Source organism: Syngnathus leptorhynchus, chromosome 6 (genome assembly GCF_054491065.1).
Source record: "Syngnathus leptorhynchus isolate UIUO chromosome 6, UIUO_Slep, whole genome shotgun sequence".
NCBI classification, from domain to species: Eukaryota; Metazoa; Chordata; class Actinopteri; order Syngnathiformes; family Syngnathidae; genus Syngnathus; species Syngnathus leptorhynchus.
The window spans coordinates 8,757,119-8,772,346 of NC_141200.1; the positions used below are offsets into that span (position 1 = coordinate 8,757,119).

Below are 15,228 nucleotides of genomic sequence, written 5' to 3' on the forward strand. Positions count from 1 at the left end.
ACTTTTGAGATTTGTCTTACTTCTTTCTTACTCGTGTTAGAGTGTTGTAAATGGGTCAAGTTTGGTTATGAAGTATCACCATGAAGAAAATAACTTATATTATCACGCCAGTGCAAAAAGAGCTTAACTCGTAAGGCCACTTTATTATTTATATTATTTATTCATAGGCCTTCCTTGCTATCACTTTTTATAATCAGCAACTGATAACCTAAACTCTATTCTGAAAGACTGGCAGCTATACACCTGTCTCGAGGACAGCTTCTCTCCCTGAAGTCATCTCTCTTAATGAGAGGCATCTTCTGAAATTGGCAGTGACTGGATTCATTTACAGTTTTGATCAGACAATAAGATTAGCCTGATGTTATGTGATTGGTCTGCTGTAGCCTTGAGGATGCTGAAGAGTAATAATTCATAATTAAGTGGGTTTCTTCCACAAGGTCTGGAATTTACCATGCTAAATGCCAAACAAAACATCTCGAGCTGTTTTCATGCCCCATTCTCAGGAAATTGACATTTCAGTTGAATTCCTCAGAGACAAAAAGAAAAATATTTCTATGCCCCCATCTCAATGTTTAGTTGTGTGTGGAAGTAAGGACAATGACATGATTGACTCGAAAGCAAGTGAAAGTAGTTGGGTTCAATACAGTAGCGTTTAGTTTGATAAAAATGGACTGCTGTGATACTTTGGTAGAAATTGCAAAGATGACAGGCTGTCAGTGTCAAAGGTAAGTGTGCACATTCCTATTAAATTGCTCCTTGTTTTATTTATTGTATCAACCATGGCTCTGAGATATTTGAAAAGGAGTATACCAGCTGCTAACCGGGTGCTCGCCGCTTGTAATGGCCGAGTCTGAATGGCTGGGAGCAAGAGGCCACCCTACGAGCAGCTAGCCATTGTCCTGGTGCCATTATATACCATTTAAATGAATGAAAGTGGCATGAAGGAGCACATTCGTAGCATCCTAACACACTTAACATATTCATCAATTATTAGAACCTCTTTATCCTCTTGGGTGACAAAACATACATGGTTAAAAATTCATTCAACTGAGTTGAACAGATAAATAACAGGTTGTTTCATCATGCAAGATTTTTTATTTTAAATCGAGTTAAGCTGCTTTATTGTTTGATACCGACTCCGGCCTTCCTGTGTGTAGTTTGCATACGGGTCATTTTGATCCATGCACTGCTGATCTCAAAATGGCGACAACATCAACACCGAGGTCACAAAGGCATGTTTTGGACTCGAATGTGAGGAATTAAGTCTTTTTTGGGTACCTTAATATGTCAAAATGTAATGCCAAATATGTGTGGTTTCAACTGACCATTTTTTAGAACGGTATGAAAACGAACGGCCAGTAAAATAATTGCCACGTATTGTGAATCTACATTGATGCTTTATTTGAGGGGCAGGGGGAAGAATTTATCAAATGATTGAGTAGCCACCACCATTGAGAACATTTTAAAGAGAAAATCTATAAAGATGGGTAGCAGTGTACCTTCACATAGCAATTCTTTATTTCTTGCTTCCATCAATGAAATCATGCATCCTGCATTAGTACCTTGTAGGTGTCACGCGGGTGAATAAACTGGTGAAATGGAGGAAATGTGGACTTAGATAGCCAGTGTACAGTTTAAGGAATTTAAGAGTATCTTTTTTAAATGCCGAGGCACCTGCTCTTTCCTTATATTTATTTACTAGAGAAAATAATGAAGTTGAAATGACTCATGGAATCAGAGTTTTCACAATTTATCAAGCATCTGGAGCCTAATCTTTTAGGGCAGAATAAGGTTGTGTTTATACAAGTGGATTACTACACAAGGATGTTGTTATCTCTTTCTTGAGCCTCTCTACTCCTTTCAATGATTATTTCAGTCTTGTTTGGTGCACTTAGCTGGCTTTTGTGGCTTTTCTGTGGAGTAGATTCTCAGTGACTGTGATGTAAATATTACTTTGGATAGTTATTTAACCGTTTATGTCTTAAGTTTGATTCATAAGTGCAGTCCTTCTCAAATAGTGGGACGGAGGATGCAAAGGAGGTGCATGGAGCATGCTAATTAGGATACGATGCAAAGGTGTACTCGGTAGGATTCGAATATTCACCGCTCATCATGTCGTTTCCACCGTACTGCTACAAAGAGCACAAAAAATAAATAGAATCAACACCAATAGCCCGAAGCCAAAAATGGGAGGGCATTGCAAGATAAATGCATTATAAAAAAAAAAGGAGCAGGACTGTGGAGGAATGGGAAAGAAATCTCAATTTGTAGCCTAGAGATGTGGATTATCCCTGACAACCCTAGAAACCATCGAGTCTGCTTATGCCTCTCATCTACGGACATACCAAGGGGACTGCAGGGTGATGAAATTGCCACCCGCGGGCAGGTGTCAACAGTTGGAGACAAAATAACAGAAAGAAAGATGCGGAAGTTGATGGAGTCTGCCACTGAAAAAAAAAAAAAAATCATTCTTATGTTGCTGCACAGGGTGTCTGTCACCCAAGGTAAATGACAGGTAGCAATTTACATCCAAATTACTGATGAGGTGTGGATGCAAGGCACGGACGTCCAGCTTGATAGTATCAATTAGGCCCTTTTTCTGCAATGCAGTGTGATCATAGGTTAGTTATGGCTGCACTTGTTATTAACATGTTTTCACTTTCAAAACAAGGCATTAGGGTTGCTTGATTATGGAAAAAAATATTAATCCCAATTACTGTAATTTCCGGACTATAAACTGCACCTGAATATAAGCCGCAGCAGCTATAATTTGGGGAAAATCCTATTTTGTTCATTTATTAACCGCACCGGACTATAAGACGCCGGTTCTTCAAATGAATTGTCCTCATCTCCATTACCTGTATTACCAAAACAACAAATTTTATAATATCATAAAAATTGTGAAAAATTCATAGATACACTGCACCAGATGATAAAACAAAGCTTGTGCGAAAACGATTTTATAATCTGGAAATGACGGTATTTTGGTAATAACTGAAAGTACAATTAATCAAAGGATCATTTAGTTTTTGGTGCGTGTAATAACCGTAATTGGGATTACATTTCGATTTATTGCACACCTCAAGCAGGTACTACTGTGAATTACAAATTGTCATACCTGGACAGTTGAGTTCCTACACGCATATCTATCAGAAGAAAGCTGAGCGGTCCCAATGTACCCTATGTACCGTAATAACTTTACTTAGAGTCATGTTGTCATGTCGATGTATTGCATTTTAATACCATTCAGTGTTTGTTTCAGTAATGGTGTTTTCCTGTGCTTTTGTGCCGTGTGCGTCAGCGATGTGGTTAGATGCATTCATCTTTTAAATTGCTACGTTTCGAACATGGTGTTGGGTTAAAGTGCGGAAAAGCAACTATTCCCTCACATTTTTGCATCTATAAAATGCTGATTTTGCATGCGTATACTTCCGCCCAATGTAAATGGAGAATGTTCAATCTTAAACAATGTTTAAATAAAAGGAAAAAAATGAAGGCTGTACAGAATAAACGCCCATCCAAACTGTGTCCTTTTTTTTTTTGTCATTTTTACCAGCTTGCCACTTGTAGAAACCCACAACAAGATTGGGTTCCTTAATATTGAAATGATTCTGAGACAATGTGATTAACTTTTTTACTAATACCATGAAGGAGCGCGTATTAGACAGCTATTATTCACACGTACAATAAGATAATTGCTGTAAATTACAAAACCAACAGGGAACTGGTGTCATAGTTATAAGCTCTGTAATGTCATTTGGAAATGGGGCAAAGCAAAAGTTGAAGGACATTATTCAATTATTATTAACACAAGTTACTTAATGTTTCATTTCATTACTTTGTCTTACTGAAACGCCCACTTAAAGCTGGGAAAAATGCATATTTCATAGACACGTGTTATACATAGGAATAACGTCAGATATAGTGTAAAGCAGAGGTTTTGAACCTGCGGCTCCGGGGCTTCATGTGGCTCTTTCCTCTATCTGCTGTGGATATCTGTGGGCCTTGTTCACTAACAGAGAGACGCATGTTACAGTAAATCGTCTCTGTGGCAAAATCCAAACAACTGCCAGATGATAAAGCCAGCGTCACGATCCAATGGAACCAAGTTTTTTGAATCGGCGAGGTAGTTTGGTATAACAGAGTTAAGGACACTTGTGACTTTTGTCCTCTTTCAAATTCGTGTGTGTGCTTATATACTGCGTGTATGTGCATGTGTGTATCTGCCGCTCTGTCTGTCTGTTGGCGCTTGTCACTCAGCAGCAGATTACACGAGTATACTCTGATTACGCACCCGGAAATGAACAAACGCCTCACAACAATCCGAGGTTTGAGAGTTTTTGAATTGATCAAGTATACATACATGCAGAATCTCAAACAACATTTCCATAAATTTACACATGACAAACAGCCGTCAAAAAGATCAGAGGCGCACACAATGCTACTTGCATGCATGTGCCATAATTCTGACAGACATGGGTAGATATATTTTTTTAAATTTTAGTTCCTACAAATGCCTCTTTGCTGAGCTATATTTATCCCTTACTATCTACTTGAACAACTAATAGTGTTTTTTCATTCTCGTATGAATATGCATATTTTGGCTGCAGCATGGTTTGATTGAACTGTGTAATGAGAATATTAATGCAATTATTATTCCGACGGTACAAATTTTTTGAAGCAACGGTCAAATTTAAGAAGGTTATAAACGTTTTAGGGCCATCTTTTGTTAGTTCCAAACTCCTTGCATTAGCTGAGATGCTTTTTATGGGGAAATAAGAGTGCAGCTCATGCAAATTGGAACTCGGCAGGCTGTCATTTACAATTGATTGGGATTTTTCAACATATGCACAGTGCCGAGAAGAATGTTGGTCGGTCCTCGTGTCGGAAATAGAATGTTGATTTTGTCTAAATGCTTAATTTGTTTGCAGAATAAGAACATCTAAACAATTTTTTTAGTAAATGAGCCCTTGCAACTTGGGAAAATAAATTATTGATTAATTAAAATTGTAATTATATTGTTCACTTTTTAAATGCTAATTGAAATTTTAAATCCAAGAATAATGCTGAGGGTCAGGAGCAACACTCTCAGGGAAAATAAACATTTTATTTTACGTTGATAAGTAAAATGGTCCTTTTAAATTCAAGTTGACAGATGACCACGTGCTGGACCACAGAAGTAGTGGCCAATTTTGGTTTGCAGTTTTGGTTGGCTGCATGAGCATAATTTAAAATTAATAGGCCTTAATATTATGAATAAGAGTAGAGGACGCAAATAGACAATGGTTCAGCCAAGAGTCTTGGTTCAGCCAAGAGTCTTTTATCAAGCTTTTTTTGTTCAAAATGTGTTTGTTATGTGCAGAAATAATGTGGAAAATTGTGCTCTCTGTAGCAATTTATGAAACACTACACTTGAAAAAAAATGCAGTTATCCTTACTTCAGATGTCAAAAGTTTGTGTGGTTTAGGGCTCAGATTATATTCTTGTAAAAATGCAAATGCATCCAGATAGATTTATTTTAGAAAGCATTACAAGCACAGTTTTTACCCAGAGCATTCTTGACTTTTTTACTCTGTTAGTCTTGGTGCTTTCCAGTTGGAAGCAGCTTGACAGCTGCAAATGTTCATGCTCTCTGAGAACGTGTGTCTAATCTAAGCGTTTCTGACAAAGTGGTGAGTTGCAGAAGGCAGTGGACAAGTTTGAGTGATGCGTGAGTGATTGAGTGTGCACTACACTGTTATTCATTTGGGAAGACAAATTTCATTTAGAACTAGATAAGCACATGGATAACTGCGTCTGACATCACATGGCAAAAATTCACATCTTTTCACAAGTGCTTCACCTAAATTGGCACATTTTAAACTGTAAAAAAAAAGGTGAACACTGCGTGCTATTCACATATGTTTAAATGATACACAGTAAAGTTATAAGGCCCTCTGACAACACCTGGCTAATTTTCTACAAAGATTTAGGCGAACCAAGCAACGGTGGTTTGGTTGTCATGGTTACTTGAAAAGAGAAAGATGTCTGCTGGCTAGTTATAAATTTTCTTTCAGGCAGGAATGGGTGACAATTAACACTTGGATTCACACTCAGAATGCTCAAAAGACACACACACTCCATATCTAACTGCAAAATGTCTTCAAGGGTAAATAAGATGCAATAAACAAGTTATTATAAGACCCATGTGGATGGAGATTTTTGACATTCATCTTAGGTTCTGCCCGTCTTTCTTTTCATTTTCTTTATTCCAAATGTCATTGGGTTTTGTTATTGCAATCTTTCCCCAAATATGTATTCACAACCACTATGAGCCTTTCTTGTGTGCTCTTTTACACATCGTCCCAAAGCACAGTCCATGACTTAACGTTTCTTGCTTTTAATCACTGTCTTGTGCACCCACATCACCCTCATCCCTCTTATAAATTGTCTGCAAATATGTTCAACCAGAAAAGGTGGAGGAGTTCATTTTCCAATTATGGATCTTGTCTATAGGTGTTAATTGTAGGCTGACCTTTGAATCGTTTTTATATGCCTTTCTTTTTAAGAATTTAATCTCAGTTAAAAGCAGCAAAAGAGAAATGTATTAGGCATGCACAACACAAAAGCAGATTCTAAACTGAGTATAACACTCTTGTGCATTACGCATCCATCCAGCCATTCATTTCCAAAGTACTTTTGCTTCTCCGGTGTCAGGCCACGGGGGCAGCAGATTTTCATTCATTCATTCGTTCGTTTGTTTATTCGTTTGTTCATTCAGTCATTCATAACGCAAGTCCTAACAAGCCATGACAAATTATAATAGCACATAACACCTCTACTGGTTCATTGTTAACCAACATGTTAGTATCATGGGAAACCTTTAAGAAAAATCAATGCTTGTGTATGTGTATACTTGAATGTAACAAGGGTGCCTCTGTTGATCTCGATTGATAAAGTATGTGTACTAACTGATAAAAAAAAAAATGTTTTGTGTGTATACAGGCAGTCCCCCTGCCACAGGTACTGGCACATTGGTCATTCACCTGGAGGATTACAATGATAATGCACCATTTGTGGTGCCGTCGGTAGCACGGGTGTGTGAAGACGCGCATGATATGAATGTGGCCATAGTTGGTGGACGGGACAAGGATCTACCACCCAACGGTGCGCCTTTCAAGATAGAGCTGGGAAAACAACCGGGACTAGATAAAACCTGGAAAGTTACCAGGGTCAACTGTGAGTATTTTATACTTTTGCAGTATACATTGTAGATCTACTGTTGTTGGTACATCTCAACTACATTTTAAATGTGTTACATTCAACTTTGATCAACACCAGGCAGTTTCACGTAGGATAGAATGCAGTGCAAAACAGAAGTGCATGTATTTTCAATGCTTAAGGGGGAGTTCAATAAGTTTAAATTCAATATAAGTAGTGCTCTTAGGAATCCACAAAAGGTAAAGATTGGCACTGAAGATCAAGAGTAAGGATGGAAAGGCTGTGTGTGTGTGTGTGTGTGTGCGCGCGTGTGTGTGTGTAGGCAGACAACCAAGACATTGATTCTCAGTTGCATGGCCGACAGCGCTGTCTTTATGTGTTTGAGCGACAGAGCACAGCTTAAACTTTGCCCACAGGTAATACCTGTGACTGACAGCAGGAGAAGGGGGCCGGGGAAGGGGAGGGGGGGGTACTCCTCAGTTACTAATTCCGACTTTGTGCATTTGTGTGCGAGCGTTTGGTCTTGTACTGAAAATATTGGAATTTAAATATATTTCATGCATGAAAACATGCATGCATTCGTTGACCATACATGGACTGTATATTCCCGCTGCAGACCAAAATGTGGAAATTGTGTCATGTGTCAAGATGCCATCTTACTAACCATTAATGCTAACTTAATTTATGGATTGTAATGGATCTTGGTCAAAGAAGAATTTATTACCTCAGCTAAGTTGTTAAAAATTGAGCCACCACTGCGCTTTTTGTTCCATGAACCACTTACGTAGTTTGCTTTGTGAGTTATGCTGCTTTTTTGTGTTTGTTCAAATGTATTAAGAACATTTTGGGGGATGGTGTTTTTATTGACTTCGATTTCTCTCTGCCCCTCCCTTTTCAGCCACTCACTCACAAATCATGTTGCTACAGAGTCTGAAGAAAGCCAACTATCAGCTGCCATTGCTCATCACTGATTCAGGGGTGCCTCCTCTGTCCAACAACTCAGAGGTCAAAGTTCAGGTCTGCTTCTGCAAGAAGAACAAGATGCTCTGTAGCTCTGCCCACTCACACCACGCCAGCCTTCTCGTCATACTTGCAACACTCATGCTTAGCCTACCCTGTAAGTATCAACCAGCTTGTAATTGTTTCCCTCAGTACTTTGAGAGACATACTTTTAATTCTCGATAATAAACATGAAACTAAGTTATGACGGATGACATTCTCTGTCACTTCGTAAATCTGAATACCCTGTCAACAGTCTTGATTTAGATTGGTTTCTGAATAGAATGGTAAATCAATTTGGCTATAAATTATATGTGAACAAACCCCCATAGTAATAACCTTCAGAATACAAACGTGGCAACATTTGGTCACTACTCACGCTACTCAAGGACAGATTTATGGCTTAGGCTTTGTCTGTAAACATTTATTTCAAAAGCCCCTCTTGTGTTTACTGGTAGAACCCCAATAATATGTATTAAGAGCCAATTAGCAACAACATCAATATATCAGCCTTATCCATTCACAATACAAATTTCCAACAGCTATATTTATAAGAAAAATCTTTAAGAACTTTGAGGGACTCTATATTGGGGGACTGTTGTAAAATTGCTTTCAGATTTTACACCAGAGGTGAGAAAAGACAATGTGATGATGAAAAGAAGAAAGATGAACATTTAAAAGACAGTTTCAGGGAAAGTAGACACCCAAACAACAAAGAAGTAGATGGTAATTTCAGCCCTGAAGGAAGGTGCAGGAGTCGTTCTCCTATCATTGCTTAGCTGATTTACACTCTGCGGTGAAGCTCGTTGAAGAAAATCACAGCCATGTCTCTTTGAGCACTCCTCCTTATCATCTTGCAGTTTTGTTATATTGATCCTCCATCTGTCACACTACATGTCTTCTATGGCAGCTACATAGGACTCATTTTAAAATTGCTTCCCTGATAGTTTTCATATCTCATGCTGTTTTTTTTAACAACCAAAAACACACTCACGATATAACATCGTTTAATCATGTGGACTGCCATATCAAGAAGTCCGCTTCTGATTCTTCTCACAGTTTGAATCGATTAGGCTATTGATGTGTGTGTGTGTGTGTGTGTGTGTGTGTGTGTGTGTGTGTGTGTGTGTGTGTGTGTGTGTGTGTGTGTGTGTGTGTGTGTGTGTGTGTGTGTGTGTGTGTGTGTGTGTGTGTGTGTGTGTGTGTGTGTGTGTGTGTGTGTGTGTGTGTGCGTGTGCGTCTGTGTCTGTGGGTTTGGTGGCGTGCATGAAATAAATCATAGGTAGACCCAAGTGCAGTGAGGCACACAATTAAATGAGAGTTCAGGGAAATCTTTTTTTATTTTTCATAAAGACTTACAAAACATTCAAACAGGGTCGCAAATATAAAATAAATGAACAAAATTAACTAAAATTAACATCTTTTTTTTCAGGGCATGTGTTTTGGTATGCTTTGAATGAGTATGAGTCACTGCCAGTCAACGGCAGGCGCACGCCTCCACAGCATGCGTCCTGGACAATTTATTAAGCTCCTTTGAAAAAAAACTAGTTTTTGCTTGGATGGCGGTGTCTTCGGTGTTAATGGCCTCTCATTCCATTGAAGCATATATGCATGCGGTAAAAGATGATTCATTAACCTGAATCGAGTCTTAAGTGGGGGAAGCACTTTCATCCATGGCATAATGTGAATTTGATCTGTACATTCTTTCTTTCAATTTCTTTAAAGAGTAGCCAGTTAAAGAAAACTGTTCCACCTGCAGATTTTACGAGACACACACACACATTATTACACGGCAGAATCAACACCGTTAATTTATGGTGATCATGATTATTTCTAAATGGATTCAATAACTTCTCAAGGGCAGTCTCTGTGCTTTGCCTCACCCTTAAACAAGAATAAGATCATGACAGATTTGTTGTTATAATAAAACGATCTTGGATTGTGTAAAAAACGTGTTTCTCTATTTTTTGCTTTATAATGGTAATTTTGATGCAAGTCTGTAGTTGTCAAGGTTGTTTAAATCTTGTTTCAAAATTTGTTGACAGCATGAGCAAAAGGTGGACATTCTGCTTTTAAAGAATGCTCATATTTGCAGTTGTGATGACACGAGGTGCCTCTGTATTTGGAATGTGTTTTAATTGCTTGACATTAGGTTATCATTTGCCGATCCTTTCTACTCTCAAAGATGGCTGTATTCATTCATATATTATATGAATCTACTTTGGCAATCAGTATCCAAAGAGATGCTGCAGATGACACATTTGTTCCCCTCTCACCCTGAGCATGTGCATGCCGTTTAATTTGGACTGTCCAGCAAGCTGATCTAAAGCGGCTGTTAGGATATGTCTGCAACAAGCAAGTCCACGTGTCCCTTTTCACACTGCCGCAGTTAGTTATGAAGCGACACAGGCTCCATCCAGGTCAAACATAGAAAGGCTCGGCACATAAGCCAGCAGGCACCTGGAGAGATGACTTTTGCCCGAGCTCATCACAGACAGCAGCACTGGGCCACAGATATTGGCGACTGATCACTACAGTGTTGAATCTGAGAGGTTGATAGAGAGCCACACAGGATAATGTTTCTATTCCCTTATCTCCAAGCTGAACTCTGACCCTGACACAGAGAGATGAGAGGAAGGGAAATAGAAAGAGCCAGAGGGAAGGAATGGGAAAGGGAGATGAATGTGTGGAGATTAAAATCGTGTTTTCTTCTTTTATGGCACAAGAACAGTCTAGTACAGTCATATGCCGTATACTACTACTAAAATATTGCAAAAGATTGAAAGAGTTAAATGTATTTCAAGGGGATATACTGATCACTGAGCCACGAGTGTTTGCACATGTAGCAATGTTGTTTTTTTTTCACCAGGATTCCTAAACAGTAGCTAAAGGATGCAAACTGTTTTTCTTGTTGCCAAGAATTTTTGAGAATGTTGCCGAATGCTCAGCAAACGTCTTTGAGACCGAACCCTTACGAAAAATCAATTTCTGGGCCGCGCACCAACCCTCGCTAACCATCTCAGATCGGTGAGATGCAGCGCTTAGGGAAGGAAAGTAGACCACGTTGTCTCCTAACAGTACACATGGAAACTGATGTTCTTTGCGTCACTAATGGTCCTGTATTATCTCTCCTCAACAGCTTTTCGGATGCACCAAACATATTTCCAAAGCTGAAGATGTATGGCTGAAGCTAATGTGAAACCACAGAGAGTATAGGCAATAAATAGTTACTACAGATTGGTGGCTTGGACTTTAACTAATCATGCCTATGAGAGACTATAACTTATGAAGTGCAGTTTCTATGCACACACACACACACACACACACCTACAGTTCTCTTATATAGTGCACAGAATTCCCCCACTTTTGCTCGATTTAGGTCTACTAGCTCAAACCTCAATCTTGTCCATGCAGGATTACAGGCTGCAGCAGTAAATTGGTTTGAAGCTGTCTGTGGTGCACTGCAGGAAACTTGATTGCTTCTGCTTTTCTTTGTCATTTCAGCAAGAGTCTCAGAATATTGAAATTGCAAGGGTAAAGGAGAGTGGGATTGCGAGGGAGTCGTAAAACCAAACAATTTACTACTGAGTACTGCAAAAACTCTAAAGCAAGATGCCGCTAATTTACCTTGGATCCCCGGGGTATTTAGTCCACACTGTTTGTCTTCTCTGATCCTCCACTTCACTTCCACAGCTATTTTATACTTCTACAGCTCCACACAAATCCCCTTTCCAGCTTGAGCAAGAAAATGTTTATAGGCTTATTTACTCCTTTAAAGATCACCCCCCCCCCATTCTTTTCTGTTTCTTTTGAAAACAGCCACGCATGGTGTATGTTAGGGAATTGTCTTTTCTCTCTGATTATTCTGTGAATACTCTTTTATCCTTGAGTTTAATAATGAAAAAAAAAGCATGTTGTTTCCCGGCATATGCACACATCACACATGATCATGGAGGAGTCTAAGGGAACATGGATCGAGTAATGATCCCTGCAATACTCTCTGTCTTGAAGAAGGCTTATAATCCCAACGTAAATGGTTCTTGAGCAATTGATTGATTGATTGATTGATTGATTGATTGATTGATTGATTGATTGATTGATTGATTGATTGATTGACCAGCCACAAAAAAAACTATGCATTTAAAAAAAACTACAGTATATTGTCCCATACATTATCCTGCTTGTTCCGTGTTCATCATTTTAATCGAAGAATTAATGTTAATGCCGGTTAATATTAATGCCGGTTAAATGGGTATAAAGAACAATGAGGAAATCATAAAGTCAAATCACTAGTTTGCTGTACGAAATGTCGTCTTTGTCAAATGGCCCTCTGGCAACAATGCCAGCTGTGAGGTTCATCAGACCACCCCCTGGAAGCGTGACTCAATAAAATGGTGGGTGTTTTTTTTTTCCTCCAGCCTTGGTGATGACTTGTTTCAACTTCCATCAGTTTGAAACGAAAGCATCTGTGAACAATGGCCGTTTAATTCTTGCCACACAATTTTACGTGCAAGGCTTTTAGTCTGTGACACTTGAACTTATAAATGGTTTCTCTTTAGTTTCTCCCTCTGATGAGTCCCTACTACAAGTACTCCTACTGACTGGTTCCTCTGAGATCATTTAGATGGGACCAGTGGCTCATACATTTGCCCGTTTTCCAGTATACCTCTAATTATAATGGCTCAAATAGTACAGAGTATTTCTAATAACTGAGTAGTGTGCTGAAAACATAAGGGCAAACCTGCTTTAACTAAGGTGTAGATTCTTTATGAGCACAGGAGTGAACTCGGAGGGAACTGTGGAGTCGTGAGAGCTGCTTTTCTAACAAGGGACAATTCCAATACTGCCGTTCATTACTTATTTCATCCAATGGCAAAAGAACGAATGTAGGTAAAACGTCCACAGGTAGAGATGCCCGTCTCTCCAATTAAAGACAATTCGATACGAATCTTGATACATGAGGGGAAACATGATACAAGGACGGTTTGATTTTTAAACTAACAATTTGGTTTAATTCCGCAGGATTACATTTCAATTTAATATTGTATTATTTAAGAGGATATGATGCAATTAGTTTCATGGTAGCTTGTCAGTTTACTAAATGTGATATTTCCTTCTCAGAGACATCCCTCCACTGAAAGACTATTTGATATCTAACCCGATATATTGTTGAATGAAACAATTCAATTTTATTCAATTAGATCCACTTGTGCCTTTTCTATCACAAACAAAATTCCGATTCAATTTGTTTTTTTTTTTGTTACACCCCAAGTAAACAGTGCGGACCCCAAACTACAACAGAGGTACTGAGAGGCTAAATTTTATGCAAGATGCACATGCTAAGCAAACCTGATGCAGAGCCTGTATTGCTGCCACCTCACACATGATCTGTCTCTCTCGCTCTCTCTTTCTCTGTATCTTCTCTCTCAAAGTGTCTCACAAGTCTTTGGCTTTCCCTCTGTGGTGCTCTCAAGTTTCCTTTTTTCAGCTCTATCTGGAGCTTTCAAAATCTTTGCCTCATTATTAACTTTCTGGCGCAGAAATAGAATACAATAGGATCCCGATCTGTTGTACCTTCTCAAGACATCTTCTTATTTCCCAATATGGGTTTGGCTGGTTCTCCTTACCCACATGGAGGGATTTAGATTTGGGATGTTGTTAAGATCTGTCAACGATGAGCCTGTGAAGTCCTTCAAAACTCTTTTGGAAACAAAAGGAAAGAATCGGAGAACACACACATTAAGAAACAGACTCGGAATCTTTTGCAAACAAAAGGAAAAAAAAAAAACGGGAACACACATGTTAAGAAACAGACTGTCAAATTGCTTCCCCCTTACACAGCCTTTTCACGCCATATTGAACCGCATGCGTTTCGCTTAACGAGCAGCCCCACCAAGGCTTAGCGGTAAGCCTGTAAAGTAAAAGCAGTTCTGCTCTGGAGAAGTATTTCTCACTGCAATAAATTGTGTGTATGGTGGTTTCCATTAACTTCGCACTATCACACTCATACAGAAGACTCCTGAAGTGTTGGAAAAAAGCACAAGAACAAATACACACAAGAGAAAATATTGGGTACCCTTGCACAATCTGAACTTTCTCCTGTAGAAATTCTTTCTCGCAGTTTATATCTGTAAAGAAAAAGAAGCATAAAGGCTTTTCACAAGTGCAATCAATCTGGTTTTTGAGGGAGGGCTAGTTCAAAAGATGGTATTCAATAGTATGAAAGACAAACAAATGTTGTTCGAATAAAGGTCAAAACATATTCTGTGATTGTCTTTGTATAAGTGTTGGCACCACACCTCATGTGTTGTATTGTATGGCTTCTACTTGGAAGCACCAAGTACAAAAGAGGGGAAAAGAAATGAAGCCGCTGTCTAGAGTGAGCAAATGCTTCATTCGAGCTCAGACATTTTCCAACATGTCGCACACAGAGAACGAGAAACAATCGATAAAGCTTCATATTTCAAATCATAGTTCGGCGCGTGCGTGTGTCTTTGTGAGTGGGTCGACCCACTCTGTCCATAGCTATGAATGTCTCGGGGATTACATCTTGATTTGCTGTAATTCCATCTGCTGTGACAAATTGACATACAGCACACCACCCTACAAGCAAACACACACACACACACACACACACACACAAAACTCAATGCACTGAAGCACTTTATGGTCAACGTTGGTAGTGCTCAGGTGCCGACTGTAGTTTACACTGACCTCGTTTTTTAATCAAATGTGCAACACAGATCAGTATTAGATGTGTTGGGCCTTTGTTTCACACTCTTTCAGCATTTAGGTCGGACATAACGGAAGACGCGATCATGTCCTGCCCAATATTTGTTAGAGGTGCTGATGGTTGTGAACGTTAGCGTGTAATACTGGGAGCAACTAAAATCCTCATCCGCAGAGGATTGATGAAAATTGATAGGTACTCCCCCTATAAACATGTCTTTGTCTGAGCAATATCAGAGCAGGAGAAAACAAGGTGACCCTTTCTTAATCCTCTCTCACACAACATTAGAATTGATGTGT

General features: G+C 39.0%; 1 protein-coding gene across 1 annotated transcript in view; it reads left to right on the top strand.

Moving 5' to 3' along the window:
- Window positions 1-15,228, top strand: part of cdh13 (cadherin 13, H-cadherin (heart)) — a 114,860-nt gene that overhangs the window by 96,741 nt on the left and 2,891 nt on the right. The window contains exons 12-13 of the mRNA XM_085915046.1: window positions 6,985-7,218; window positions 8,099-8,317. Of these exons, the coding sequence (XP_085771172.1) occupies window positions 6,985-7,218; window positions 8,099-8,317 (453 nt within the window). The remainder of the gene's footprint in view (window positions 1-6,984; window positions 7,219-8,098; window positions 8,318-15,228) is intronic.